The following is a 27,233-nucleotide window of genomic DNA, read 5'->3' as shown; positions in this document are numbered from 1 at the left end:
CCCATTTCCTCCGAATTATCCTTCGAGGGTGCAACACACGTGTTACGAAAGCAGGGATCCGTGCTTCTACTCCAAGGCAAAGTGCCGTGGCGGATGTACACGTCGCTGTACGAGGCTGAACAGAACGAAATTTCGCCACTCCTAACAGGTTTTTTTTTTTTTTTTTTCTCATGCGCACCAACTCTGTCAGATTACCTTTTTCTTCTTCCTTGACAGCGTTGATCAACGTTGCAGATACGTTCAAACTCTATTTTATAGTTTTTACTGCGGAAGTCCGAAATGTCCGCGCTCCGTTTTCTCGCGGTCTCCTGTCGTCTGCAACCGAAACTGTCTGTTTGCAACCGTCTGCAACAGAAACTATAGAAGTAGCGCCTCCATTCTCACATGCACTCCGAACGGAGTCATTTCGATTACGTCCTCGACGATTTGGTTCGACGCAACATTATTTACGGGACGACGGGAACGTACACGATGGGGTCACGCATTGCTGCCCACGGATAAATTAGGGCAGCGGAGCGACTGCAGCGGAAACGAATAGCGATATACACTCCGTGCTGGCTCGAAGATCTTTCCTGTCTTTCAAACCACAGCATGGCCCATGACTTTCGCGACAGTTACGTACGGAGGAGTGACGCGAAAGTCAACATTCGCTAAAACATTAAGCCAATTTTAAAGCAGAAACCGGAAAAAGCACGGTAGGTATTTCCGTTTACCGGCTCCCGTGATACGCGAGGAGGGTGCTGTTTTTGCCTGCTTCAAACCACGACCTACTAGATTATAGCGACCACGTCACAATCGGCAACCCCCTATGAGGAGCTCGTCCGCACGATTTCCTAGGTGCGCTACTCATCGGCCCGCGAGATCTACATCATGATTGGAATATGCAAATTTGAATTTTGAACGTGCAGAAGCGTACGTACGACTACCGTAGCAGACGACAGCAACAGCGCTATGAAAACGCGTAGAATGATGATGATAATCTACTTTAGAAAGAAGCACCTCTCGTGGGACATCCACCGCTTGTACAAAAATACTAAGGTGAGCTGAAGTGCAAATTATTGTAGAAACTGAGGAAGCAATAACAGGGCCGAGGAGTAGCGCCACCGCTAGCACCCAAATGCGGCGCTGGGAAGGGGTGCCTATGACATGGTCGTTATAATCTAGTAGGTCGTACTTCAAACCCGGTGAAAGGAAGGTCCAACTGTACGATCGCAAGACCGAAGAGCGACTTTAGAACGATCCTGCAATTTAGCTATCCATTGCATTCCACCTGTTCCTCCCAACACCTGTCTTTTTTGTTTTTTTTTCGACGAGCACCTTTTTGACAGCTGCTAAAGCGAAGAAAGGATGCACTTGCGCGTTCCCGACCGCCATGCATATTTCACTCACGTATCACTCTTGGCCACTTCCTTGATCTTCACCGTCCCCAGAAGCAGATCTACGGGCTCCGCAGATATGGCCAGCCTCTTGGGCCGCTGCGCTGCCAGAGGCTCGTCAGACTCCGTGGGACACAACGACGTCTGACGCGACCACAGTAACAGGTTCTGCTTCACCTGTTCCGTCATGGGCTTCATCACAACACGAAACTTCTCCAGTTGCAACTGCAGGTCTCGAATGACGGCATCTTTCGAGTCCAATTCCGCGCGCAGCTCCGATACGAGAAGGTTCGATCGGCACAATTCCTCGCGCGCTTGCTCCAAGTCGGACCGCATCTTCTCCATGTTTCAATTGTCTCGCTTACCACTCACAATCACCCAGCGACGAGCACACACACACTGCATCCACACGAATCCGGTTCAACGCGGCGACTGCTGAGCGGAGGACCCGCCCTCCCCTGCGGTTCCCTCGCTTTTTATAAACTTCAACAACAAAGAGTAGGAGAGAAAGTTAGAGAAGCAAACATTGGGAGAACATATCTTGCCACATGTACACACGCGAGGAGAGGTGGAATAATTGCGGCATAAGCGCCTATAAACAAGATATTCGTGCGGAGAGTGTTTTTTGCTGTTGCCACTTGAAGAGCTGGGAGCAAAGCATGGTCAAGTGCATGGACGCTGGAGTCGAATTATTTAGCCGCTGTGGCCTGCGCGGCGCTTCGTGTCCGGTCACGTGATCATCACGCGTCGAAGTGCGCCTATTTCGAACGGCCCGCGCTATTCGTAATGTGCATATTACGCGCGAGCCTGCAGGGAGAGGCTCTCCCTGCAGTCATCTATTTAAAAACGACTTTCGCGGCGAGACATAAACAGTGCGTGATTTGTTGTATTTAATACGGAACGGAACCAAGCGATGTCCTCGCTTACAAGATCTACATGGTAGCGGAGGAGTGTGGTAAACATCCACAGATAACGATGGAGTTCGTTATACTGGTCGCTTATGCCTTCTGCGACGCCTGTGTCGTTGTACCTTCGGGTGCCCTTCATGACGGGCACTACAAGGGGAAGTTCCGTCTGTAGAAAGAAACAAAGAACCTTCCATCTCTCGGACGCCATACCATTAACAACCCTCTCACTTTTTCAAACCAAAATTCATCGCTGATTTCTTTAAATACGCATTGAACCCTAAACCTTCAAATTGGTCTAACGAAAGCGTCACATAAACGATTATAAAGATGGGGGGGGGGGGGGGGTCATTACTTGCAGCACATCCGCAGTCCTACCCTGCGGCAAGTGCAGCATGTCGCATGTCGCCACACAAATAGGCTGACACACCTTATGTCTACGGAGAAGAGAGAGGAAGAAAGCACGCGCCAAGAAGATATCGCGAGAGAAGAAATGGCGAGAATAACCGAACGACGCTGAAAGAAACGATGGAAGATTTGTTGCAAAACGCGAAGGAGAGCGTTCAAAGCGATGCTGCTGGCAGACGAGCAGCGGAAGAAGGAATATTCTGTGGGGAGAGGATGGAATCTGCCAGAGAGGAGCAGGACATATGCGAGAAGACGTGGCGTAAGGCCGGTGGAGAAGCCACGTGACACGATCGGGCCAATCGCGGACACCGGGCAGCGGCTCCGGCGCGGAGAGCGAATGCGGTACTCTGTACCCCTTTTAGTGACTCTAGTCACGTGCACTCAAATAACTCTGACGTTGCTCTTCTTGCACTCACGCCTCCGCTAATATGTCACCTCGTGCGGGCACCCGATGATTGAAGGATGGTACAGTGTAGGATGGTAGGAAGGATGGCCTGTAATTGGAGGACACCTCCGACGATGTACCCCTCCGGAACTGACAAAACCCGAGCCAAAGAACATATTCTACGTTGACTGAAAACGTTGACTGACTTGAAACTGCGCAGGAATGTTTTTTGTTTGTTTTTTCTTACAAAATACATTACGAACTGACGTTGGAGGACATAAAGCAGGCTGTTTCAGTGGTGGTGGAAATGTCTTATCTTCAAAATTGTATTCACTCGAAGAACAGACACAGGATGATCGTGTAATATTTAGCAATTAACACAGAGCTTTGAACTCTGATGGGTCTCAAATTATATTACGCAATAAATCGCACAATCTTTCTGCCATGATTGTCAAGGCTATTCTTCAACTTCAGTTCCATGCTTGATTTTCGGTGTCAGCAAGGGTGCCGCCCGACGAATACAAGGTCGTCAAGACGAATACAGGAATACCTCGTCGAATACAGGATAAGCCTGTCAGCTTCCTTTGTCGTATCGTGTTGGAAGAGCACGCTTCCGATGTGATTAAAAAAAAAACTACCTATTGTCTATTAGGAGCAATTCATTTGTTCACTTCAAACTGAGTTGCACCAAAAAAATTATGTTGGCCAAAAGTCGGAATTGTCGAAGAGCTCCTCGCCGCGCTGTCACTAAAAATAAATACCCCGTAGAAAAGAAAGAAGAAAAAAGAAAGTACATTTGCGTAACATGACGGACGATTTGGCAGCCTCACTTGAAACAAGTTAGCAATGTGTTCTTTGCGATAGTGACTATTCGCTTGCATCAAGTAGACGAATGACGCTTCATGTGTGAAGCGGACGATCGTAACTACCGTTAAGTGGGTTTACAATGAGTCAACACTGCCTTCGGCTACAGCGGCGCGTATGACGGATGACAACGCGAAGCGCTGGCACGGCGGCAGATATTATGGGACACCATCACGAATATAGCGAGTGAGTGATTGCCACAGCATTCCCCTCCCCCCCCCCTTGGCTGATATGAATTTGACTGATGGGTACACGGCCATGTATACCACCTCAGTCAGTCTTGTTGGTCATAGCCGGAAGTTGCGTTCTGTTTGTAAAATTAAAAAATAAAAATAAAAAACGCGATCACTAAAAAAGAAAAAAAAAATTGTTTCCCCTCGCACACCACTTGCCGTGCATTTGATTGTGCTGTGATGACAATTGTGGCCTTCCGTCTAATTATCGTGAACTCGAGAGTTGCCGTGTGTATGCGTCTCATGATTCCTTTTCTTCTGTTTCCCTTTCTCTTTCCTTTTTTTTCTAACACTCTCTCAACTGGGCTTCTCTCCCTCTTGCGAGATATATAATACCTTCACTTCAGTACTGGAGTTAAATCAGTCTCCCATTAGCGTTATATAGCCAGTGATCTATCCACCTTCATCCCACAACACCCCCTTCCCTAAAATGTTTGGAGACACCACACCCTCTCATTCTTTCCTGTGCGCCCCCTACAGGAGGGGGGGGGAGAGACAGATGTCGGATGCATAAAGCTCAACGTAATGATGACGCCCCCCTCCCTCCCTCCCTCTTTTACAACACCTCCCCTCCGTGCTTGTGATTCTGGAGATCATTTGATACCCCTGTAATACGGACTAATTTAGTGTCACTTTCAACGAGTGACACTTGCGCGTAAGTGCCCCCGCTGCTAGCTGTCACACGGCATCTTTTAGTGACACTCGCTCGAAAGTGCCACTGACGATTTAGTGAGTTCCCCAAAACTCACTTCAGTTCTGCGGACCGAGTGCGTATAGCCTCGAGAGCAGGCTTTTCAGGTATAGGTAAAAATATTGTGGAAAAGCGAAGGATCCTGGCAAGCGCAATATCTTTAAAAACAAGTATTTTCAACAGCGTGCTTATTTCATTTAAACGCAGTGTAATATCGTGTCGGAAGAACATGCAATTGCTCTCTCTAACAGCACAGCCTGTGAAAATTTCGCTGTCTGCCGATGTGACCGCAGTCATATAGGGAGTTACCAGATTTTGGATCTGCTTCTTTCTCGCCCCGACTTGTGGTGGCCCCACATATTTGGGGCCAATTTGTTTAATGTTGGACGAAGATTTGCGGGAAGTGTTTCTAAATAAAAGAAACGCATTCCTACAACGGGACTTTCGGCGCGCGCCTAAAACTTATAGGCGCCGTTCATTCTCACCTATATATATATATAAAAAATGTTCCGATTCATTTCGGTGGTCACGCCGCTTTTTCCACACTTCTTGAACAGTCACCGAGAATTCTGTCACCAGGCGTTTTCGTTGGTGCTCCCCGTCGTCTCCCTTTGCGGAAGTTATCTCTTCAATGTCTCCGCGATAGCCTTCGCAACTAAAAATAACAACACGCTATCTGCTCATGTCGCAGACGACGGGGCTCTCTCGCACAGTTAGCAGCGTAGCGTCACCAAGAGCGCGGCGGACGGCGGACGGCGAAGCCTCTCCTCCTCACGCCGAATGAAGAGAGGAAAGGAGGGCGGGGGGAGGAGGGGGAGAACGAAAGAACACGTGACAGTGCGACCACACTATAATTCGAGTTTGGAATTTTCCGGAGAGTTTCGTAAAACGTTGAATTTCATAGGGAGGTGCGCTACACATTGTGCGTTAGAGGTACAGCTCGTATCAGAGTTAACTTGAACGCCATTCCGGTCTGCGGACCGTGGTGGTGGTGCTTAGTAGAAATAACGGCGGAGGGTGCTGATGTAAGATGACGACTTGGCATCGCGAAGAGAGTGTTACGAGCGAAGGGTGCGCGAGTATGGTGATGATGATGGCGGTGGTGGTGGTGGTGGTGGTGGGGGGGGGGGTCTACTAGAGATGGGACGAATCCAGAGTTTTTCGAATCCGAATCCAAGGAAGGTTCTGCGAATCCACGAATCTTAAGAATCTCAAATCCTTTAAAAAAGAGTATAAAAAGCCAAGAAAAAATACTTCTACTGAAAAGTGTTTTTGAAGCAGAATATGATACGTTTGTTTAATGCAAAACAAATTCAATAATAGTTCAGTTTCGGGAGAAAATATACCCTTAAAGTTCTTCTTAAACGTAATTTATTTAACATACTGTTCATCAACTATACAAGAAATACATAAATTCTCGAGTCTGAATTATTTCCATAAAACTAAACAACAATCAAAAGCAGAACCATATATTACTTTTAAACATTCCTGCCAACAGTTCCTGCCTGAACTCTCTTCAGTCCAGAACAATGTAAACAAGGAAACAAGAAAACACCCGTCGGGTCAATGAGGTTTTCGGCTGACTCCGGAGGCGCCAATTTTGAAAAAGAAACGAGCAAACGTGGTTGGTAGATTCGAAAGATTCGATTCGCCGTTTTGGGCACTGGGATTCGGATTCCCGAATCTGGAATCCCTTCCTAGGATTCCAGGATTTCAGGATTCGCGGATTCGGTTGCCACATCCTGTCTACCCTGTGTTTTATTGTACTGTGTTGTGCGAAAGATGCACCTACTACGGGAAATGCTACACATGCATCATCCCCATACTTGAAGCGTGTGCACTAAGCACTAACGAAGCTACTGATCGCACGCACTGATGAAGTTCCTCACCGTCCCTGCAAGCGGGCCCTGATGCCTACACACCACTGACTATATACTTCAAACAGCTTGCCATTTTTCGGGATTCTGACCTGGCAACCCTGGGGATCAGCAATTTTGCGAAGCAAATGTCAAGAGGTCTCCGCTCAGCTCCTTAGAAAAGCCCGCATAAGACTTCGAGTTCTCGCGTATCTTTCGGACGAAGAATAACAGCTCGATCCCCAGCCCAGATGAAGAAGCAAATGGGCTGGTTGGTGTAGATCCATCAAGTCGCGACAAAACACGGACAAAGTTATATACTGAACACGGGGACCAGTCCCCCCAAAAAAGATTTGTTCGCTTTCTTTGTCATTCTGTAGTAAAAGGCTGAAAGTGCGACTCGACCCTGCGCTCAGTAACTTTGTATGTGTGTGCTCTCTCGCGACTCGGTGGATCTCCAGTCCAGTTGTGCCATTCGCAGCCGGCCAAGTATTTTGCTCAAACGCTCATTGTATGTGGACCTTTCTATTTGTTGACAGTGTCTGCACGTACTTAGAGAGAGAGAGAGAGAGAGAGAGAGAGGGGGGGGGGGGTGCACGGTGATGAATGCAGTTCATGTTGCAGCGCATGCCGCCTGTGCCTTCCACATTCCTGGAGAAGTTTTTCGTTGGAGGACCTAATCGACGATCTTGCACAATCTCCTTGATCATGGAGTGTTTTGCTCGAATTGCATTGATCTTTTGGCGTAGAGTTCCCGTCCATCAGCATGGAGGGGGCATCTTCGCCCTCTTGTAATCCTTGAGCAGTCACCCATCCCCTCCGTGAGATTATTGGCCGCGAGGACACTTGGTGGCGACTCCCGTTTGGAAGCGCACCCCTGACGTGGAAAGCAGGATCACATGCTCGATCGCCGCTTTGGCAGCGTATCTCCTGCGGTTTCCTCTCGCTGATCTGGTCTCCTAGCTTCGTATACGAGCCCTTGGGTTGAAATTGATTTCTCGTGCGATACATCAGCTCGTTCGATACCGAACTAAGTTTTCTGAGAATACACACGGGCTCCGGATTTTAAGAGACCACGGAGTCCAACGCCGTCATTCGCAGCCGATATCGCCATGGAGATCGCGGAATATTTCTGTATCTTCGACGAACGCGAACTGTAATTCCTGGTGAAATCCTCGTCAACAACGTATGTCTCGAATTTATAGTGACATGACCACGATCTATACTGTACGCTTTGTGGTTGTCGCCTTCTAAAAATCACATGGGCATGTTGAGAATCTCTGCGCACACCAGAAAATAAATTTTTTTTAGCTTAAATAGCAAACTAGTCAGCTTAAAAATTGATGCAATGTTGCGATTTAATATGTGCCAGTTAATTGTGCATTTTGTCTGCATTGTCACAAAACCTTGCTGTCCACTTGCTGTTTATAGTTAATTAGAGGGTCGATTATTTGTCGCTCAACTCCTGTATACACCGTTTTATTTTGCATACATAGGTTTTTAAAATGTGAAACGCAGCGCAGTATTAAATTTCAGGGTTGATGGTTGAAAAAGCGGTTTTCTCTCTTGGATTAACCTAATAAGAAATACATGTTGAACATTAGAGGAAGCTCATCGTGTGCTTGTCACAGAATATTTGTTCCGCAAAAGCAGCGCAGGAGTGAGCACTGACCTACACATCGTGCAGCAATTCGAATTAGACGAAGTGCAAATATCGCAAGAAGAAAAACTGAAGCAGTCTTCCAAAACCGGACCGAAGGTGTAAATTAGCCGACAAGTGCTTTGATCGTTACTAAGTGTCTAATGGGCGTACCTACCATTAGCAAGAAAATTGTTCCCTCGCTTTCTTTCGGTATTTTTATTCTTCATTCCTGTCACCATTGAGTGTCTATTCGCAGCTCAAGCTGCATGGATGAACCAGTCCAGAAGCAGGTTCGTTAAGTGGAAAAAACTGCTTATCGTTTCAAGAAAAGGTTAAAATACGCGATGCGGGCACCAGACAACGAGCAGAATAAGAAAGAACATCGAAATAGCCATGCCAAATGCGCGAGCTGTGCATCCCGCTAGCATGCGCAGAAGCAGGCGGGAGTCACGTGATCCTACTTTCTCCGCAAAAACGACAGCAGCGCCTGTCTCTCCAGTGGTGGAGCTCGCGCCAATATTTCGTTACGGTTCGAAAGTTATACAGGCCTCCCCTGTTATAGCTGCGCGAATCACGTACAGCTGTTTCTAGACATAGCTACTCGCAATGACATTTGCCGAACTCCTACTCTCCAAGCTACACCTATATGTATATACGACGCATGTTTTATTTTGCTTGCCTAAATATACGCAGACAGTAAGTGTCACATCGTGTCCTGACATATTCCCCAGAATATTCCATGGAACTGGAACCATGTTCCAGATGTACAAGACGTAATAGCTTTCTGCTGCCACGTACTGGGAGAGCGTTCAACGTTACGTCTTTTCGTATATCCATGAGGATAACCAAGATATTCCGTAGCAGACGACACAGCCGATGCTGTCGTCTGCTAGCTATGTGCGTAGTGCGCCGCTTACGATATTCCAGCGCCTGCCAATGCTCAACAGAAAACGAGGCGGTCTTTTTTTATAAATTCCGTTTTATTCCGCTAGAGTATTCTGTGGGGATGTCGCATGTGTGAACACACCGTTCGGATCCGACAGGCGACGCCACTCTGAACACAAGAGACACAAACTTCTTTCACATATACATAAACGATGGTGACCACAGATAGTTCCCTAAAACCAACGTATCTAGAGGGCGACGCTTCCGAGTGACCTCCATTAATTTTATCGTAGTCGACGTGCAGACCTTGATGTCTCTAAGTTATACCGGCGTGCCGGCACGTTTCCTGCGCTCCGATAAGACGACAAGAGACCGAGAGAGGCGTTCGATATAGCACTGCCTACTACAAAACCGTGACCCTCATTTTACGGATTCAGTGCCTGCTTCCTCGCAACTGAAACGGAGCGCAGAGTTGCATAAAACATGCTTGCAAACCTCCATTCGAGAACAATACAGCAGCTGAGTTGACTGAGAGGATCGTTGCATAGGCTGCGTTCTTTTCGTCCTCTGAGGAAAAGGTTTCGCGAAAAGAACTGCAGTAACATGGGTTCACATGAGGGTTGCTGTAAATAGGGCCGGTGAGGAACACTCACCAAAAAGTTCACGTGACAAGAAGGCACCTGGACCTGCTTCTCAGCCACGTCAGACTGTGTTTTGCGATGCCCGACGCAACACAGTCATCAGGTGTACCTGTGCAGCTGTTTGAGCATTGCAGTTGAACGACTGGGCCGTTTTTGCCTTTAATCCTGTCGCTATCCTGCGACCTAACAGGAATGGCACTACGCGCCTCTGATGACATCTGTCGGTGATGCAAGCCGCTAGAGAAGGTACAACCTGTTAACTACGATATATGAAAGAAAAAAATGTTTTTGCCAATTACTCTGGCGAATGTTCAAGTGACAACCGATGTCGAAAAATGACAGGAGCTGATATTTCGAACAGGGTCTGATCTTGGCCTTTGCTTCAAATATGCCTCTCCTGTCCTGAGGCTTCACTGTCACTTGAACTTCCTTCTCTCAACCTATCCTTGATCTCGTACGAAGCTGTTACCTTGCGGTCCACGCGAAGGACCGTTCAGCAGCCATTAGATACCGGCGGTGTCTACAGATATTTAGAATGAATCTCTCTCGCCGCTAATGTGTGGGGGATGTGAGTAAACTGCAGTAGCCAAGATTCATTGACCTGTACGCGCTTGTCTTTGTGTCGCATGAAAGTCCTGCCATGCGTAACTCAAACGACTGCAGTGAATTTTGAAGGCTGCCCTCGCGTCAACCACCGCGACGGGCAAGCAGTGTTCGCAGTGAAATGTTTGCGTCAATGTGTACATCTAGCGTAAACTCATGCAGGGCGTGAATACAAAGCTTTACGACGCTGCACATTAACGTTCCGAACGACACTAGGCAATGCAAGCTGCTGGCCTGCCTCCAGATAATCTATTATCGCGAGCCAACAATAGCCTCGGCTATTTCAGTGGTATCCACTCTCTTCCTTCCTAAACGCAGACTATTCTCCTGATAGGCAACGACAGAACATCTTATCTAGCCGATAGTTGCGGATGAAGTAAAATCTTTTAAAGTGTACACGAAAATCCTTTGTTTCGATCCAAGGATATATTTCGCGTGCAAGCAGAAATTTGAGTCGGCGAAGGAGATACAGGCCCTTCGAAGCAGACGACAGCGTACGAAATACTGAAGAAAATGGGCCTCGAAGTGTGCAGCTGCAAAGCAAAAATTGTCCAGGAACGCAGCTCATAGAACACTGCAGAATTCTTATTGTTGTTGCTGACGTCAAGTAATTGCCACAACAAACTATAATATGCCATTCTATCTTGACATCTTGCAAGCACACATGCGGCACGGATCAAGTTTCACGTCGGCTTTCGTAGCTGTCACTGGCCCATTGTCAATAGTTGGGTCCAACGGCTAAGAACTGCAAGCCACGTGCGGCACATTATTATAGTTCGCGTTATTCCACGACACTTGTCACGCGAATGCAACACCATTGGCAAATTAATTTACTTCGTGAGAGACCCGCCGCCATCGTTATTATAGCCCAGAATGAGAGAGTGTGGATATAGAACAGCTGTCTTCTGCTTATACCTAGAAGGATCGATGATACTGAGACATTCCCGTGCACAACGGCAGTTCAGACAATTGTCGCATTATTTACGTCAAGAAGACGGTGTTACGACGCCGGGGCCAGCGGCGATGTTGCCGGCACGTACGGGTAAAAAACTGACCAAAGAAATATTCTAATACAGTTTGCAGCCGTATCTTGCGTTGAGGAATCCTGCAATCAGTTTGGTTATAGCAAATGACGACACGAACTGCGTACCACGACATCGTACGAGTCGCGTTATATAAAAGAGGAAAACTGTTCTTCTAAATATACACATACTGTATAATGACACGTGCACACGACCATATAGGTTTGGAAACACTTGTTTCGCTCAACGTGTGCATTTCAAACGTGATGAACAACATGCAGAAGTTTGAGTGCCGATCGGTGTGCTTGTACACGACCACCACCACCCCTCGGAACCTCGTCGTCCTTGGGTCGTCTGAAGTGATAGTACTTTTTGTGCAAAAGTTGTCATCCGAAAATTACTTACCCTTCGGACTTTGGATACTCCTGGAACTTGCTCTGTATCAAGTCCTGCAAGGACCGTAGAGATTGAGGTTCTGCAGAGATTCCCTGGGCTCGCTCCTTCCTCCGACCGCTCCGGCTGTAGCGGTTGTACGGGATCAGGACCGACTGGAATTTATCCAGTTGGCTACGAAGCTGCAGGATTTCTTCGTCCCGAATGGTGACCATCTTCTGCAAGTCCTGAATTAGGTGTTCTTGCTTGAGGACGACATCCCGCAGCTCCTCGACTGACCCCATGGTTAAGATAGCGGAGGGGCAAGTACAGTCCTCGTACTCCAGCTCCGCCGATTTTTGTTGCGACAACGGGAAACAAAACAAAACAGACCGGCGTGGACGGGAGGGTAACATGCGTGCTTGTGTAGTTACATCTTTCGGGGATCCATGTTGTGCGTTTGCAGAGGCATCCACTTGTTGAACAACTTTTTTTCCAGAGCACACGCAAACCGCTGGGCACGACGGCGCAACAGAAATCTTATCGCGAGGGAAGTGGCGCCATCTGAAGGATGCCTTTCGGATGACGTGAAGGGCGCATCCAGCTCACATGCAAATGTGAGAGAACCCGATTCCCTAGCAAGAGAGTTTGATAGTTTTTTTTTAATGAATTGCACAAACTGACTGCAGTAAAGAGTGACATCTTCACATCTAGATATCTAGATATGTGCGTAGCGTGGCGTGCCCTCATGCCTCATGCGCATTGTGCTGCCGCCGCCGCCGCCTGCCACGCATGCTGCCACGTCCGCTACACTTGTTCTCGAGCCGCCGCCGGCTGCCGTCGGCACCGTGTGGCGTGTCCGCGTATCGTATGCGGTTCTATACGGATCTGTTTTGCGCGTGGTGGTGGAGGGTGGGGTGATGTGGGCGGAAGGTGCGGACAGCCTGCACTCTGGAGGCGGCTCGGCGCACCCAGGGAAGGGAGAAGAGGGGAGAGATGATGGTGACTATAGTTACGGTGACACAGGAGAGCAGAGGAAAGGGTGTGCTAACCCTCTTGCTCTGGGATTCGTAGTCCAAGAAAACTACCCACCACAGAAAACATCCCAGCATCCCTCAGTAGTCTTCATTGGAATGCTCCCTCTACCACGGTAACCACTAGGAGTTAACCCATTTGTTTTTCGCCTGTCATCCTGTCATGTCTGGACACGCGGGGAACTTCAATTCAGTTTGATGCTCTTCATTTGTTTACACTTTCAGAATCATATATGTATCTTTCATATTTACTAATCTAGGAGTTTGGTTTCAAGGCACGTCCTTATCAATCTATCAATCGGGTACAACTTACTCCTGCAATAAATAGTGGCTATTGGTTGGATTTGTTGCAGGTCCTGCCTTTCTTTTTTTACTCGGTTTACAAATACGAATACGGAAACGCCTGCGGGCAGTTCCATTTCAATAGACATGCGCTGCACGTGGTATAGAGCAGCAGAAGGTCTCTTGTTCTAAGAAACACTGTACTATTACTGTCGCTCGACATAATAAATTCATGTGGTTAGATAGTGCTCGCACACTGTCGTTGACGTTTTCATCCGAACTGCGCAATAACCGGCCACCCTGCCATCTGCGCACAGGTCTACCACCACTACCACAGAGTCTGGCGTTAGGTGGCCAAGGGCCGTTTTGGCTATTGGGTCGGAGACTATCTCTACCGTCGTTGCTCCACCTACTCTACCGTCACACACAACGTCAACACAAAATTTAATCATGGCATACATGGAGGAATGACGTTGTCTAGGGGCGGAAAATGCCCTGTTAGCACCATGGAGGAAGGAAACACAAGGAGCGGCCCCTCCCAGAGTTTTCAATCGGGACGAGCGTAGCCGGCTTCGCATTGAAAAACGCAACGAGGCCTCCTTCCTCCATGGTTAGCGCCCCCCGCCCCCACATACGGAATTCCAATGCCCGCTTAGATGAAAATTATGCACTATGCATAATAATCATGATGATGACCTCATGAAATTCCTGACCACGCCAAGCTGGCCGCCGAGCGGCTGGACCGAACTGCTGTATCCGATGCATGGGTCAAGGTGTGGAATTTCCAGCAAGGCAGGGGAGCAGGTAGTACAGGAGTTCGAAGGGGCTTGAAGTGGATGCAACAGGCCAAGGGATGTCGAATTTTAGGACTTTCTCTTGATTTAGTAAAGCAATTTGGATTTAGTAAAGTAATTTGGGCAAGCGCTTTCCACCTCAGACCACGTCGACGCACCACGGCCAGTACTTACTCCGAGGGCCAGTAGTACAAAAATTGCCCATCTAGACTATCGGGCAAGGCACGCTTGAAATTTTCGGTAGTTCTGGAGCAACCCCCACCACAGCTTCGTCGGGTGCCCTTTTCAACGGCTGCGTTCGGCATAGAAACCATCAAGGCATAGTCAGTGTGCAACTGGGCGCCCTGTGCGCCCCTATACTCTCTCAACGAAGAATAATTTCAATCAACTTTATTCTCAGTACCGCTTCGGTGTGTACCGTTGGCATTTGTAACCTTGCTGTTGGTAAGGAGACTGTCGACTTGAAAGCGCCGTGGCATAATGTTGCTTGTCATGCGTCGCATTCCGGGCTGCAGAGCTCGCACGGGCGCCGTCCATTGTAACGTAGGGAATGACTGTTGCAGCCGTACCGCCACTACCGCCACTGACGTAGTACTGCTGGGTGGGGCTCACTGCTGTGGTGTAGCCTGAAAAATACATAGCCACTTTAGCGCATCCACAAGCGAGATGTTCGGGAATTCTGGTGGACCACTAGGGTTTTCCGATGGGTGCTCGAGGAAAGCGAAGGAATCCCTGGTGGACTGATGAGAAAACTGGTAGTATTCAAAGGCGTAGCGTAGCCAGAAAAATATTTCGGGATGGGTTCGCTGGAAACTCATTGGGAGGAAAATTTCGCCATTTTTCCCTCCCCCAAATGCACTACCAAAAGTACGGTATCGGGAGGGGTTTGAACCCCCTCATGCTACGCCACTGGTCCAAGATACTTCTAGTGGACAAGTTTTTCTGATGGATCAGTTCAATTAATCTGGGTGAAGTATTTGGCATTGAAATCTAGCCACATAACTAAAAAAACAAAGGAATTAAAATCGGAAGGTAAATCTAAACAGCCCATTGCGCACATATGATCGCACTCGGTGTAGAAATCTATTGACCTACCAAATAAATATATCTAACTTTACAGTGTCCAGGACATACTGCGGGGTTCCAAAAGCGTTCCACATTGGTTATGGACCTAGACACGTACCGTGCGATCCTGGATTTTCAACGGTCCAGAACTCAAGAGGAGGGGGAGCCGGCGGTGGAGCGACTTCCTGCATGGTATAGCCTTGGGCGCCGTAGGGCTGCTGGTAAGTCAGTTGGTAATTCTGACCAGAGGTTGGATGCGTAGAGTAGCCGGATTGATGAGTCTGCGCTGGCTGATACGCCGTGGTATAATACGAAGTGCCATGCGCAGCAGGTTGCTGCTGCCCTGTTTGAGTAGTGTAGGCATAGCCCTGTTGCCCATAGCTAGGGTTACCGTGGCCGCTCGCCTGGTAGCCCTGCCCGCTGCCTTGAGCTCCTTGCCCACTACTCAAGTAATTTTGATTGTAACTCATCTTGCTCGACGAATTTAAGACGTTACCTCGAAAAGAAGAAGTATTATGAGAATTCAGAGTCCGTGGTGGAGACGCTTTGCAAGACTCCGTTACCTATAGCCGAAAGGCTTATGGCTTTTTAAACAAACGGAAGTAGACATCAAATAACGGACGATTTTACTAGAAAGATGAGAAAATTACGGATGAAATGAAACAAATCAACGTCGTATAACGTACCAAACATACACAAATTAAATTTTATCGCTCGTTTCTTCGAGGCAATCCGCCATCTTGGCTGAGGACCTTCTGACCTAACCAGAGGCACAGTCTCGACGCCCGCACCGCCTAGTGCGTGCCTGGGGGAGCTGCAGAACCTAACTTAACCTAACCTCACTAAAGTAAGGTGATTTAGCCCCCTACCTTTCGCAAGATGACTAAGTTTCGAACAGTTAGGCTTAACACCCCTGTGTTTCTCCAGCGCTACAAGTGCATCAGGTGGGGTTGTTCAGATGCATACAAAAACTATTCGCTATATGGTCTTCTCTCACTTCAGTGCATTATTTCGCTTCTGAACACTCCAGCCAATTAAAAAAAGCCCTAAGACCATCTACGGAACTACACCCTATAAAATATAGCCGAAAGCTCGAAAATACAGAACTACCACCGTTGCTGCTGGTTTTCGGAAGTCACTACGACTTCATGAAAGCACACGAGTCTCCCCTGGCCATAGGCTCAAATAGAACGCTTTCAACTAAAGGCTTAAACTGTTCCATTCCAAACCGCCAAACAGCGAAAGCGCGTCCAGAGCAAAACGTCAAGAATTCACGCATACCATGTTCAAGCAAATTATTACAGAATGGGAGAGGCAGATTTAGAAGCTCGATCGCGGCGAAATTTCAGAGGGTGGGGTTCAGGGTACAGAGAATGGACTTTTGAGGATCCCCTCTTCGAACATGGTAGCGCGTACGAATCTACCAAGGCTTGTATTGCCAACTCTAGGATGGGACAAGGACAGGACAGGACAGTACAGTTCTGGGAGACCATGGCAAACAAGAGAGCAGGCAGAGTAGGTGTACTTACCAGCAGGTCGATCAGTCAAGTACTAATTTTTTGTCTTGGCCGGACCTTCGGCTTCTTCTTCTACGTGTTCCATTGCAACGAGCCTCGAGGCGCTCGTGAAAAGTCGAAATTATACCGTGGAATTTTGTGGCGTACTGCATGGTTGAAAAAAAAAGAAAAAGAAGAGAGATAATGAAAATAATTAAGAGTACATTTACACGTAAGGTGAGATAAGGAAGAAAAACGAGGCGTGAGACATTTTAACTAGAATGGTTACCTCTGAAGCTACGGCCAATCTCCTTTGGTGGATCAGGGCCAGAAAGTGTGAGGAAGAAGAAGAAGGAGCTCAGTCAACCCCAACGAAATCGCTCAAATGACGTGACGTATAGTCATTAGGAGTCCGCCAATCAACGATATGCTTTCGGCGGCCGTAGCCATAGAGCTAATACAGAAGGGACTCTTTATATGGCCGTAGCTATGGAGACGAGACTCCGTCAGTCACGGGAAGCCACTGGTAGCCACAGAAAGCCAGTGTTTAAAATCGTCTGCGGCGATTGGCTGAAACAGACAACATGTCCGACTTTATATATCGACGTGGCGAAGGAGTGAAAGGGAGCATTAAACAGAACCATGCAGCACTGCCGTATTGAAGTGGCGCTGGGGCTCAATCTTGATGTGCACGTAGCGATCGTTATAGCTATTTTTCAAAATTTGCGCGTTCATCCGTCACGCGCATTGGCCGTCAACCGGGGAGCACGAGCGTTTAGCAAGCGTTACGGGATAGCGAAAAGTTCAAAATCTAGCCCTGGCTAAGTGAGGACGCTTGGATCAGTATTGGCGCAATGGCGAGGGGTCATCTCTCTCTCGAAAGGACATTTCTGCGTTGCGAGATACGTGGTTATAAAACGACTCCAGTATCGTCGTATAAAACCATATGTATATACCTAGTCCCACCTAGTCCGTCAACTCCGTTGGAGATGTGGAGACGCAATACGCTATGAAAGTATAGGTCGATCGACATACTTTCATAGGGTATTGCGGGAAGGCTGCGGAAGGGACTGCGCGAATGGCTGATCAGCCTTTCGCGCAGTCGCTCAGCTTTTCCCTTCCCCTCGTGCACGTAGAACGGTCTCATTGGATCGCTCTCAAACACGTGCTCTCAAATAAGGTACCCACGGTGAAGGTACCACAACAACTGCACGTGAGGTCCACGTTGCTTCATCTTTTTCACCATAGTGTCGTGGCCCGTCTGAGAATACCCACTTATCGCTGCTTTCTGAGTGGACAGACGCTTTGTCACGTGCTTTCTCCGACCATTTCTTTCTCTCATGCGCAGAGACGTAGTACTGTCACCGGCGCCATCAGTAGGGGAGCGCACTTTCTGCTGCAGCAGCGTGATGCGGCCAGTATTAACAGCCAATACGGAGGCAGAGCGAGCATGATAGATTACACTATCTGGCGCAGCGAGAGAGCGTGACCTCTCTGCGTCCAACCATCCTATCTGCGCCGCAGTAATATTTTGAGCAGCAATAGTAGCCTCGCAGGGCCGGCGTCTACCTTTCGTCTCCCGCATTCTTACTACCCGAACTGTGTCTTTTTGGCGCCCCTTTAGGCGGGTTCAGGAAGGAGGGCAATTGCACCTTCCCCCCACCCCCCACGTAGACGCCGGCCCTGTTGCTTCTTTCTGCATAGTCAACAGTTGCGAAAAAAATAAATAAATAAAAAAAGTTCAACTTTCGACTGCATGACCACATGTAATATACAGTACGTAGGTTGTAGTTAAAATTCAACGGGTTATTTCTTGCGGGGATTTGCGTGTCTGTAGGGTGTTTCAGGAGGAGCCAAGGAAGGGGCAGAGACGTTCTGGCAAAGTTGCCTCTCCGGACAAACTCCCGTGTCTTCAGGAAATAATTTTTGCCATTAAAATTTACATTTCTCACAACATATTCTCGAAAAGCACCGTTTTGTTCTTTTTATGTGACAGAAATGCTATATAAGATTAGTTTTCTATTTTAAGAAATATGTCGTAAAAAAGTGTGCTAAATAACTCTCGCCTGGCAACATTGCATGCCGCATCAGCACGCTGCGTGTCGAAACGAAACCGAAACACAACCGCCTATTTTCGTTTTGATTCACAGCAAAACTGTAAAATAGCCTTTGTGGAAAAGTATGGAAAGGGTTCACCACACCTGGGCAGTTCGGTAGTTCATACTTTAAAATCTCTCCCCCCCCTCTTCCCCCCAGGGAGTAACTAATGAGAGAGCAAGTAGGGAGTATGCACAGGCTCGCTTGGCAATTTTCAAAGTGCAATTGAAAAAAATAAATTTCCCGCAATTAGAAATAGTCCAAGGCCTTCCTCTATGGCGGCAAAAGATTCCAGAAGGCAATTGCCGAAGTCATACAGTCCTCCGGCGAGTACGTCCCCAGTTAGAATGTTTTATCACCTCAGGTGAAACACCCTGTATATGGCACGACACATAGCCTACCTATAGATTGTGTATAACAAGTTTAGAATTTACAAAACTTACATAATTCAAAATATTGTTACCATGCCCTTTTTATTCCTTTTTCACCACGTGGTAGCGAAGGCTTCCCACGAGTGTTGTGTTTGCTCACTGGGTCTCTCCAACGCGAACTCATTTTCGTCGGTCAGTCTCCTCTCCCAACGGCGACTATCATATGCGGACGGGTTGGTAAGGAACGGCTCTTTAGCGCTCACCCTGCGAGCTCGATCCGCGGCCCACATTATTGCTATCGATGAGCAGAGTCAATGCAAATTTGCAGTGTACTTTGGATCTGCAATGTGGCTGTGAACACGCCCCTTACCATTCAACGGCCTCCCACTCGGTGCAGGCGAAGGCGGAGCAAGAGCGAACTTACGAAATTATGATATAGCGAGGAACGCGCCCGCGCGTGAGCAGAGAAGAAGGAAACAAAGAAAAAAGGCAGGCGAACTTCCCTACCACGCGAGGAAAGATGAAAGTCACTGAAAAGGTTAGCTAGCTGTAGGGATCGAACCCACATCTTCTGGATTACCGAGGGCTGTACGTGTCGGCAGTTCGCGGGCTGCTTTCTCAGGGTGTCTTCGAAAATTTGACTGCACAACGACAATAAACCGCACAGTGAAAATATTTTGCATGCGGTTACTCCTGATGGACAGGTTGACAGGTTTCGAGCCACGATTGAAAAATAAAAAATATGAAGTACACTGGACAGCAAAAAGTTTCCAAAAAGGTAAACACACAATAACAATCGACCAAAATTTCACTGCATCATTTTGTTCCCACACTCTTTTGGCCTCCTCCGGAATGTCGTCAAAACGGCTATCAGCAACCTAAGGACATACTCCAGCAGTGTACGCCTAACGTACTGGAGCCACGTGAATAGAGCGCCTCACCAACTCCACTTAGTGACCCCATGTGCAATATACCCAGAAGGCACACGGAAAATAATTATAACCTCTAAAGGCACCTCCAAATTTTATTCCCCTAAACAGGTTTACCAAAAAGAAACATAGCATAAACAGCATAAAAATGTATAACATTAACATAAAATTGTGCATCATGTGCATGTTACAGCTTTAGCAAAATATATGTTTTGTTAGGGTGCGACCCTTTAAAAAAAAATAGCGAGCTCATCACATTTGGTAGAGTAAATTTACTATTCATTTATGAAATATAGCTGCACCGCACCTGCATTTATGCATTCCTCTAACCACAGCTTATAAGGCATACAGGCAGGACTATCAAAGTTTGAGACAAAGACTACTAAAAACTATATAGGCATACAGGCCAGTGCTGTCAGGATTTATACTCTGCAAACTATGCTGGTACCCTAGTCAATTAACTGGGATATAGACTCTATACGCTAGGGCATTGTTCTAATGGTATTAAGTCTACGAGTACAACACTGTACGCCATAGAGCAGCAAAAGTGAGTAGGTACGTGCAATATTTCATCCGTAAGGCATGTTATCTAAGGCATAGCAGCATTGCAACTCCAGTAGCACATTTTGCAGCATTGTCTAGCAGCAAACTACGCTTATAACCTCCTGTTTCACATCCAACGAGCCACAAGAAAGGAAGAAAATATGTCCTAAGTAGACTTCCTTTTGCTCTTAGGAGGCAGAGGGCAAACTTTGCACACAGGTGATGTCTCGAATGTGGTAAATGCATGAGGGCAGTAACATCTGGACACGTTCCAGGCCATTTGGCAACTCTGTAGAATTATTTTGGTCTGCCATTCTGTTAATTTCTTCAGCAACGTTTCACAGTGTGTAATGTAAGTGAGTTTCTGATGACAATGTGCAATATGTTACTGGCATCAAACATAGGATGAATAGTCTTGGGAAACAGTGTTGAGGTTCAAAATACTGGTGAGGATGCAAGTAGTACAATCGTTTCTGCGCCACTAAGCCATATTATAGGACAGAGCTGCAATAGGACGGAGTTCTCTTCGGAATTCAGTTGCCAGTCACTATTTTGACCAGGGCTTTGCAGTAGTCCCCTCCACAATCACCCTGAAACCAAAGGCAATGAATCTTAGACTCCAATGTCTTTTCCTTACCCCAAATACAATGAACAGTACACCCTCTGTTTCGTAACATTTCCACTAGCAAGACAGATGCTGAAACTTTCGTTGATGATGAAACGAAGGCTTAAAAATCACATTAAAATTTCCAGCTTCCAGATTTGTTACAGTAAAAAAAAGAAAAACTTTGCTGTATTTTCAATACCCTATTCTGCTATTGTCTTGAGATGTTTGAGAATTGTTGAGGCTTTACAATTTAATCTGGAAGGCACATTTACTAAAAGTAGTGCAACAAAAGTACACAGTACTATGTTTCAAAATAGATCGTGAAAAAGCAGCAAAGTAATTATCGTAATGAAGTTTGTGCTGCTATGAAAGTATGCAAACTTGCATACGTGTAAGGCATAGCAGGTAGATTTTTCGCAATTTTTCCACAAAGTGGAAATTTTTATACAAAATTTCAGCGCATAGTACATTCTGCAGCTAATGGTTAAAGGGACAGTCTCGTACAGCCGGGGTGATTCCGAAACTTAGCCAAAACAACCTTCACAAGTACTAGACACATACAACCGTCACAGTTTCATTCGGAATAACCAAGTCGTTTTCGATGAATTTGTCGAAACATGCTGTAATAGCAGACGACGAAACCCGCGCTTCTCTCATGCATACATCACGCATGACGTCAGCCTGCGGGTTCGTCGTCGTTGTCATGTTAATTGTAACTCGCAGAAGCACTTTGGATAGAGTCATCCCCTTTGCTCCCGAAATGGGGACACTGAGGCATATACCTCCACGAGCGGAGAATGTAGTCTGAGCATTGACTGTGGGGTCCCCAACAATGTGGCGCATAATTGGGTACGTGGAAGCTAAGTCACATGTTTTTTTTCCCCACGAGTATTTAATGCGGTTTTTGAACAAACACGCACTCCTTCTCCATGTACGTCGTCAGCGACACTTCATTTCGAAACATGATCAGTGTGCAACGGGGAGTGTAATGGAAGCCTGCGTAATATATTTTTGGTCGGAGCTGTAATGTGACCGCACGCGCCGATGGCCGGCGACTTCAGATTTGTGATTGTGGGTGGGGTTGTCCCGCGACATTTAACTTGTCTCCGAGGATCAACATAGTTGTTCTAAACCACCATGTTTGCCACTTCTTAGAATGTGCGTTTTTCACCCGAAAACTGAAAGAAAATGTACGAGAGTTGCCGCAGTCCCCAGTAACTTCGGAAAGTCGTGTGCTCATGCCGATGAACTAGCATGCGCAAAAGCAGACGGTTTCTGTATCCTATCACGGACCTTCCAGCAGGGCGACGTGGCCGTTCTTAATGTTGCCAATACAGATCACAGCGTGCTCTGCATTCTTTATCAATTTAATTCGGTTATTAAATAACTGTGACGCGTTTTGTCGGGCAAATTCGCAGTATTCCATTTTGAACAAAGGGCAATCGAATAGAACACTTTACGAGAGGGGCATGGGGTACGAGACCGTCCCTTTAAGCCTCCAAATGCCCTTTTAGGAAACTGCTTTACCTGAATGGCCTCTTCCAGAGTTTTCTCAAAGGCGTTGACATATTCTGCTTTAATTGAGGCCAGATCGATCTCTGAGCGTGTGACAACAATTCGAATCAGGGTGGGATCGTCTGTTCCTGCACCCTAAGCATAAAACAAACATGTATGTAAGTTACAAAATGACATAATACTGCACAGAAAACATTGAGAGATATCTTCGCACTTACCTTCATTGCATTTCTCAGCTTCTCAGCAAAGTAAAGGGGAATGTTGTAAACTGCCTTGACTGAAAAATAATGCAAAATATGTTGTCAGTGCTCAGACTCACAAGAAGTTAATTTGGCAGTAAAACTAGTGCACACTTCCTCACCGATAGTAAGCAGGGCATTCTTATAGTCCCCGGACATTTCATTTTCAATGGCATCCATGATATCATGGTCGGCTATCTTGGCGTATTCACGGAAGACGAGGCGCAACTGCTCAAAACTTCGAGAAGCCAGAATCATTTGGAACATGCTCTCATCGGTGCCCCACTGGGCAGCCCCGGCTTCAAAGAGCTTCTGCAAGGAACAAGCATTGGCACAAGCAGAACCGTTAGGTGTTGGGAAATTTTATTGAGGCATTGAATTAAAATAATAAATATTTTCTATTATCAGAAATACATTTTTAGGAACGCCCCACTGCTTCAGCATCTATCGGAGACACAGCTTGGCTCTAATGCAACAACTGAGATCCACAATTTAAGATCTTGTGTATACGGGGTGATTGCTCTAACGTGTCCACAAATTATATTTAAATCAGGTGATAAAAGAAAAGCAAGTGGTACTTTTCTGCTACTTGAGTAAGAAAGAGGCACCGCTTCACTAGTAGCACCTGTTTCGTAGTCAAGTAGCTGAAAAGTAGCGCTCGTTTCTCTTTTATCGCTCGCTTTAAATAAAATTTCTAGACACGTTAGAGTCAAACACCCTGTATACACATTCCTATTTTATATTTTCAAATAGTCACCCTTTGCTTGTTATGTATATCCTATGCACTGTGCAGAAGTTTGTAAAGCACCCAAAGCATCTCACAAACGGATATCGTATTAGGATAAAACTCGCAGGACTATGTGTTCATAATAGGAGCCTGTGGCAGGCAACAGAACATTAAAGCACAATGTGCTTCATCGTCCAATTGCTCACATGCATCAAAAGCCACACAGCGACTTAACTTTCAATAGACATTTTCTTTTTTTGTGAAAAAAGCTACGAGAGCAAAATAATGACTGGCTCCAATACTCTCTTCAACAGAGTATGTGCCTGGCCGTAAAATTCGCCCGCAAAAATGGCATCGGCGCTGCTGTGATAGCTTAACAAAGATAGAGGTACCTGAGCATCCTCGGCTGCTTGATCCAAATCAAGTGGCATCCCTTCATCCCTGGCAGCCTAGAAGAAGTGTGTGGTACAATACTACAGTATAGCGTCACTCAATGAAGAGCAGCATCACGTTTCTTTTTTCTTTTTAAAGATAGCAAGCAGACCTTCATCTGACTAATCTTTCCACTTTCATGATGAACATATTCTACCCCTTCCCGAGGTAGCAGCATCTGTGGTGCTATTTCAGGCAAACACTTACCGAACACACAGAAACGAGGATACGCTCCAGATCACCAGTTGTTTCGCTTTTGAGAGCGTCTTCAAGGTCTTTGTCATATTCTGCAAATGTACACATGACACAGTGAATGTTCTTCTGACTGATCCACCGATGTGATCACCTAGTCATGTTTGGCAATACATGCATAGGCCATTGCGTTTTCAAGCTTTACACTCTTTGAAAATCTCGAAGCAGAAACCCTTTTTCTTTTCTTGTAAGGTATGTAAATAGACAAAACATAAGGTTTCAGAACAACAGCAAACCCTTTCAGGTCCCCCTCTCACTTCTTCGTTTTAGGGAGTGACATTGCACCTCCCGAGACACTGCAGCTGCGGAAGCAGCGCTGATCTTTAAAATTTGTTTATTTAATGTCTAAGCAGCTTTTGAACAAAGACAAAATCAAAAATAGCCAAGAAGGCTTTACTGGGGTTAACTCTAAAACAGAAGGCTCTGTGCATACGTAATGCACGAGAGATGTATCAAATTTAAGCACATACTGTTCTTGTAGGCTTCCTTGATCCTGTTGATGTCATCATTAGATCGAGTGCAAAGAATCTCGACCAAAGTGTCCTCATCAGTACCAGCTCCTTTCATAGCACCCTTTAGCTCCTCCGCAAGAAATTCGTACAACGGAGTCATCAGGCCAATAATGACGGACTCGAACTTCCCACCAAGTTCGGACTTCAAATCATCCACCAAATCCTGCAAGGAAATTATGGAGTATAATATACAATAGCAGTGCATAGACCCCGTACACGTTATACATAAGGCCTGACTTTTTAAGGTTAGACCCAATTGGCTGACTCAGACTGGCTTTGGTGCGTTGTCCACGGGCTGCCACAAGCACAAGGCTCTATTTATGAACAACCTATGACTTAGAGCACCGCACAGGTTTACCTGAAAACCAGAGCCCGACCCGTGGGCCGGGTAAATCCTTCTTTTTGCGGGCCCGTACATTGCCAGGCCTAGGTAGGACTTGAGCCTGTATCACCCCTCTGTTAGTTTGTCAAGGTCAAATTTTACAGCGTGATACACTGTGCCAGGTAGCCTAACAATTTCTCGGGCTTGGGCCGGGTTTGGGCAGAGAAACTTAGAATCCATCGGGTTTAGCCCGGGCCAGGTATACTGCCGTCGGGCTGGGCAGGTAAATCAGAGGAAGGCAGGGCTCTGACCGGGCATGGGCCTAAGAATGCAATCCATGCAGTGCTCTACTGTGGTTACCATTGAAGTTTTTTGCCATAATAACAGCAGACATTTAAATCTAAGGGAGAGCCTGACTACTTGGAAATAGAAATTATGTGGTAATAGAAACGTCGGGCAGCATCAGCATATTCAATTCGAAGTACCCTGCATTCCAGAGTGGCATGGCACTGTTCCAATGACACACTTTCCTAGTCATGCCTGTGCCCACCCTCTAGGAAGTGTATACTCACACGACCGAAAAGATTCTTGTACTTTTCCGAGATCACGTCTCTCTGAGAGCTGGACCTTGCACATAAAATGTCGGTAATAGTGTCTTCATCAGTGCCTAAAGGGGGTTTTGAAGGTAAATGTGATTAGGCTACTAGCAGCTAGCCACATCTGGGAAATAGATTGGTTACCTAGTCCCTTCATTGCAGCTCTCAGAGCCTGAGCATCCTCTGCAGGATCAAAGTCTGCCTTGGGTACAATAGTGGCCTGGAAAACAGAGCAAAAACAGATAGCAGTTATCTGGTGTTAAAACGGGATTGGTTAATTAAGAGCAGTGTGCCAGAAGGAAATTAAAATGTTACCTACCATATCTGAAATTGCACTTGAAACCTGTGAAAGCAAATAAAAATCAGTTGCACAATGGTGGACACCATGAACGTTTCTGCTCTTGGTCTAATTCCTTTTTTTTTCTTGGGGGGGGGGGGGGTACAAATCGCGGGTGCTCGTGAAAATCCCGCAAAAATTTGTCTCACAACGTCACCACCCGACATGTGTGCATCAATGTGGGGCGTTACGCCACGACTCACTCCGGCAAACTGAAAACTCTCCGCCTACCTGCGAGCGATCCTCACTACCATAGAAATCATCTATGCTCACTACCCTTCATGTCCCTCTACCAGGGTAACCGCCAACACATCACTACACTTTGAGCTGGACGCGATCGAGGGGCCGTGGTCAGGGTGACCAACGTTCCCGCTCTACTTGAGCAATGTACCGGCACAGTCAGCGGTCAGTAATCCAAGGTTATGTGCGACTCGCGGACTCGGTCACTCGCTTTTTTTTTTTAAACCACAATAGCTGCATACCGAGATGTCATGGGCTGAAGCGGAAATAAGTGACGAAAAGTGCAGTCATGAAATTCTCTCGAACAGTTCTGCAGTTCAAATATATTCAGAAATATGCACGATCGCAAGGAGATGTCATCCACGAGTAACTATAACCTGTATAGCGTATGGCCATATCCTAGGATATGGGTCCTAAACCCGAAAAAGACAATTCTACTTCGGGTCACGGCTTTGCATAAGTTCCCACCTATGTACTAGTAACTAATTTTTCACTTACTGGCACAGAAGCACACCGTATGTGCCCGCAAAATAAGTTCCCTCGTGCCTCGCCTCGCTCAAAACACGAAGTTGGCTTCCCTGAGTTCCTGCCGCCACACCCACATATGACGTCAAACGACCGTCGCTACGTCCCCGCCGGCGCGCTCGCTGCGGCGCCAGTGGAGGACGGGTGGCGGACGTAGCGGGCCCTCGTGCACATTTTGCAGTGCTGTGTGCGGTAAGTTCTTCCATTTACCTTTTCTTTTCGTTTTTGCTTCCATTTATAATGCGCTGTAAGACTGTAAATAAAGACGCATGAATGGCACCGCGAAGGCTGCTGGTTTCGTTATCCATATAATCACAGAAAGCAAGCCTGAAACGCGAAGAGACAAACACTCAGGAGCTCAAACAAGTTGTTTGAGCTTGTATTTGCTTCTCCGCATTTTTTCTTGCTCCTTGTGATTATATATTCGGACAAACT

The 27,233-nt window shown here is 46.8% G+C and overlaps 4 protein-coding genes across 5 annotated transcripts in view; all 4 read right to left on the bottom strand.

Annotated features, from left to right (window-relative positions):
• LOC135368745 (cGMP-dependent protein kinase 1-like) overlaps positions 1-12,436 on the bottom strand; it is a 32,934-nt gene extending 20,498 nt beyond the window's left edge. The window contains exon 1 of the mRNA XM_064602234.1: positions 11,917-12,436. Within this exon, the coding sequence (XP_064458304.1) occupies positions 11,917-12,299 (383 nt within the window). The 5' untranslated portion in view covers positions 12,300-12,436. The remainder of the gene's footprint in view (positions 1-11,916) is intronic.
• Positions 1,367-2,110, bottom strand: LOC135368746 (uncharacterized). The gene has a single exon (XM_064602235.1). The coding sequence runs from the start codon at positions 1,719-1,721 to the stop codon at positions 1,386-1,388; it is 336 nt and encodes a 111-aa protein (XP_064458305.1). The 5' UTR covers positions 1,722-2,110; the 3' UTR covers positions 1,367-1,385.
• A 1,932-nt stretch (positions 12,437-14,368) lies between the features above and the next one.
• LOC135367925 (uncharacterized) lies at positions 14,369-16,690 on the bottom strand. Of its 2 annotated transcripts, none has more exons than XM_064601020.1 (3): positions 16,588-16,690; positions 15,177-15,554; positions 14,369-14,619 (listed from the first exon to the last, which is right to left on the bottom strand). In XM_064601020.1, the coding sequence occupies exons 2-3, from the start codon at positions 15,526-15,528 to the stop codon at positions 14,390-14,392; spliced, it is 582 nt and encodes a 193-aa protein (XP_064457090.1). In that variant the 5' UTR covers positions 15,529-15,554; positions 16,588-16,690; the 3' UTR covers positions 14,369-14,389. The 2 variants fall into 2 exon arrangements, with proteins under 2 accessions (XP_064457090.1, XP_064457091.1); XM_064601021.1 differs by lacking the exon at positions 16,588-16,690 and adding an exon at positions 15,622-15,683.
• Positions 16,691-20,028: 3,338 nt separating this feature from the next.
• Positions 20,029-26,890, bottom strand: LOC135368744 (annexin-B12-like). The gene is made up of 11 exons (XM_064602233.1): positions 26,772-26,890; positions 26,016-26,039; positions 25,841-25,916; positions 25,673-25,767; positions 24,737-24,941; positions 24,222-24,301; positions 23,975-24,031; positions 22,978-23,167; positions 22,835-22,893; positions 22,629-22,751; positions 20,029-21,084 (listed from the first exon to the last, which is right to left on the bottom strand). Exons 2-11 carry the CDS (start codon positions 26,016-26,018, stop codon positions 21,028-21,030), a joined length of 945 nt encoding a protein of 314 aa, XP_064458303.1. The 5' UTR covers positions 26,019-26,039; positions 26,772-26,890; the 3' UTR covers positions 20,029-21,027.
• Positions 26,891-27,233: the final 343 nt, after the last annotated feature.

The sequence above is a fragment of the Ornithodoros turicata genome, chromosome 9, assembly GCF_037126465.1.
Source record: "Ornithodoros turicata isolate Travis chromosome 9, ASM3712646v1, whole genome shotgun sequence".
Lineage (NCBI taxonomy): Eukaryota > Metazoa > Arthropoda > Arachnida > Ixodida > Argasidae > Ornithodoros > Ornithodoros turicata.
This window is presented reverse-complemented; position numbering and strand designations above follow the sequence as displayed.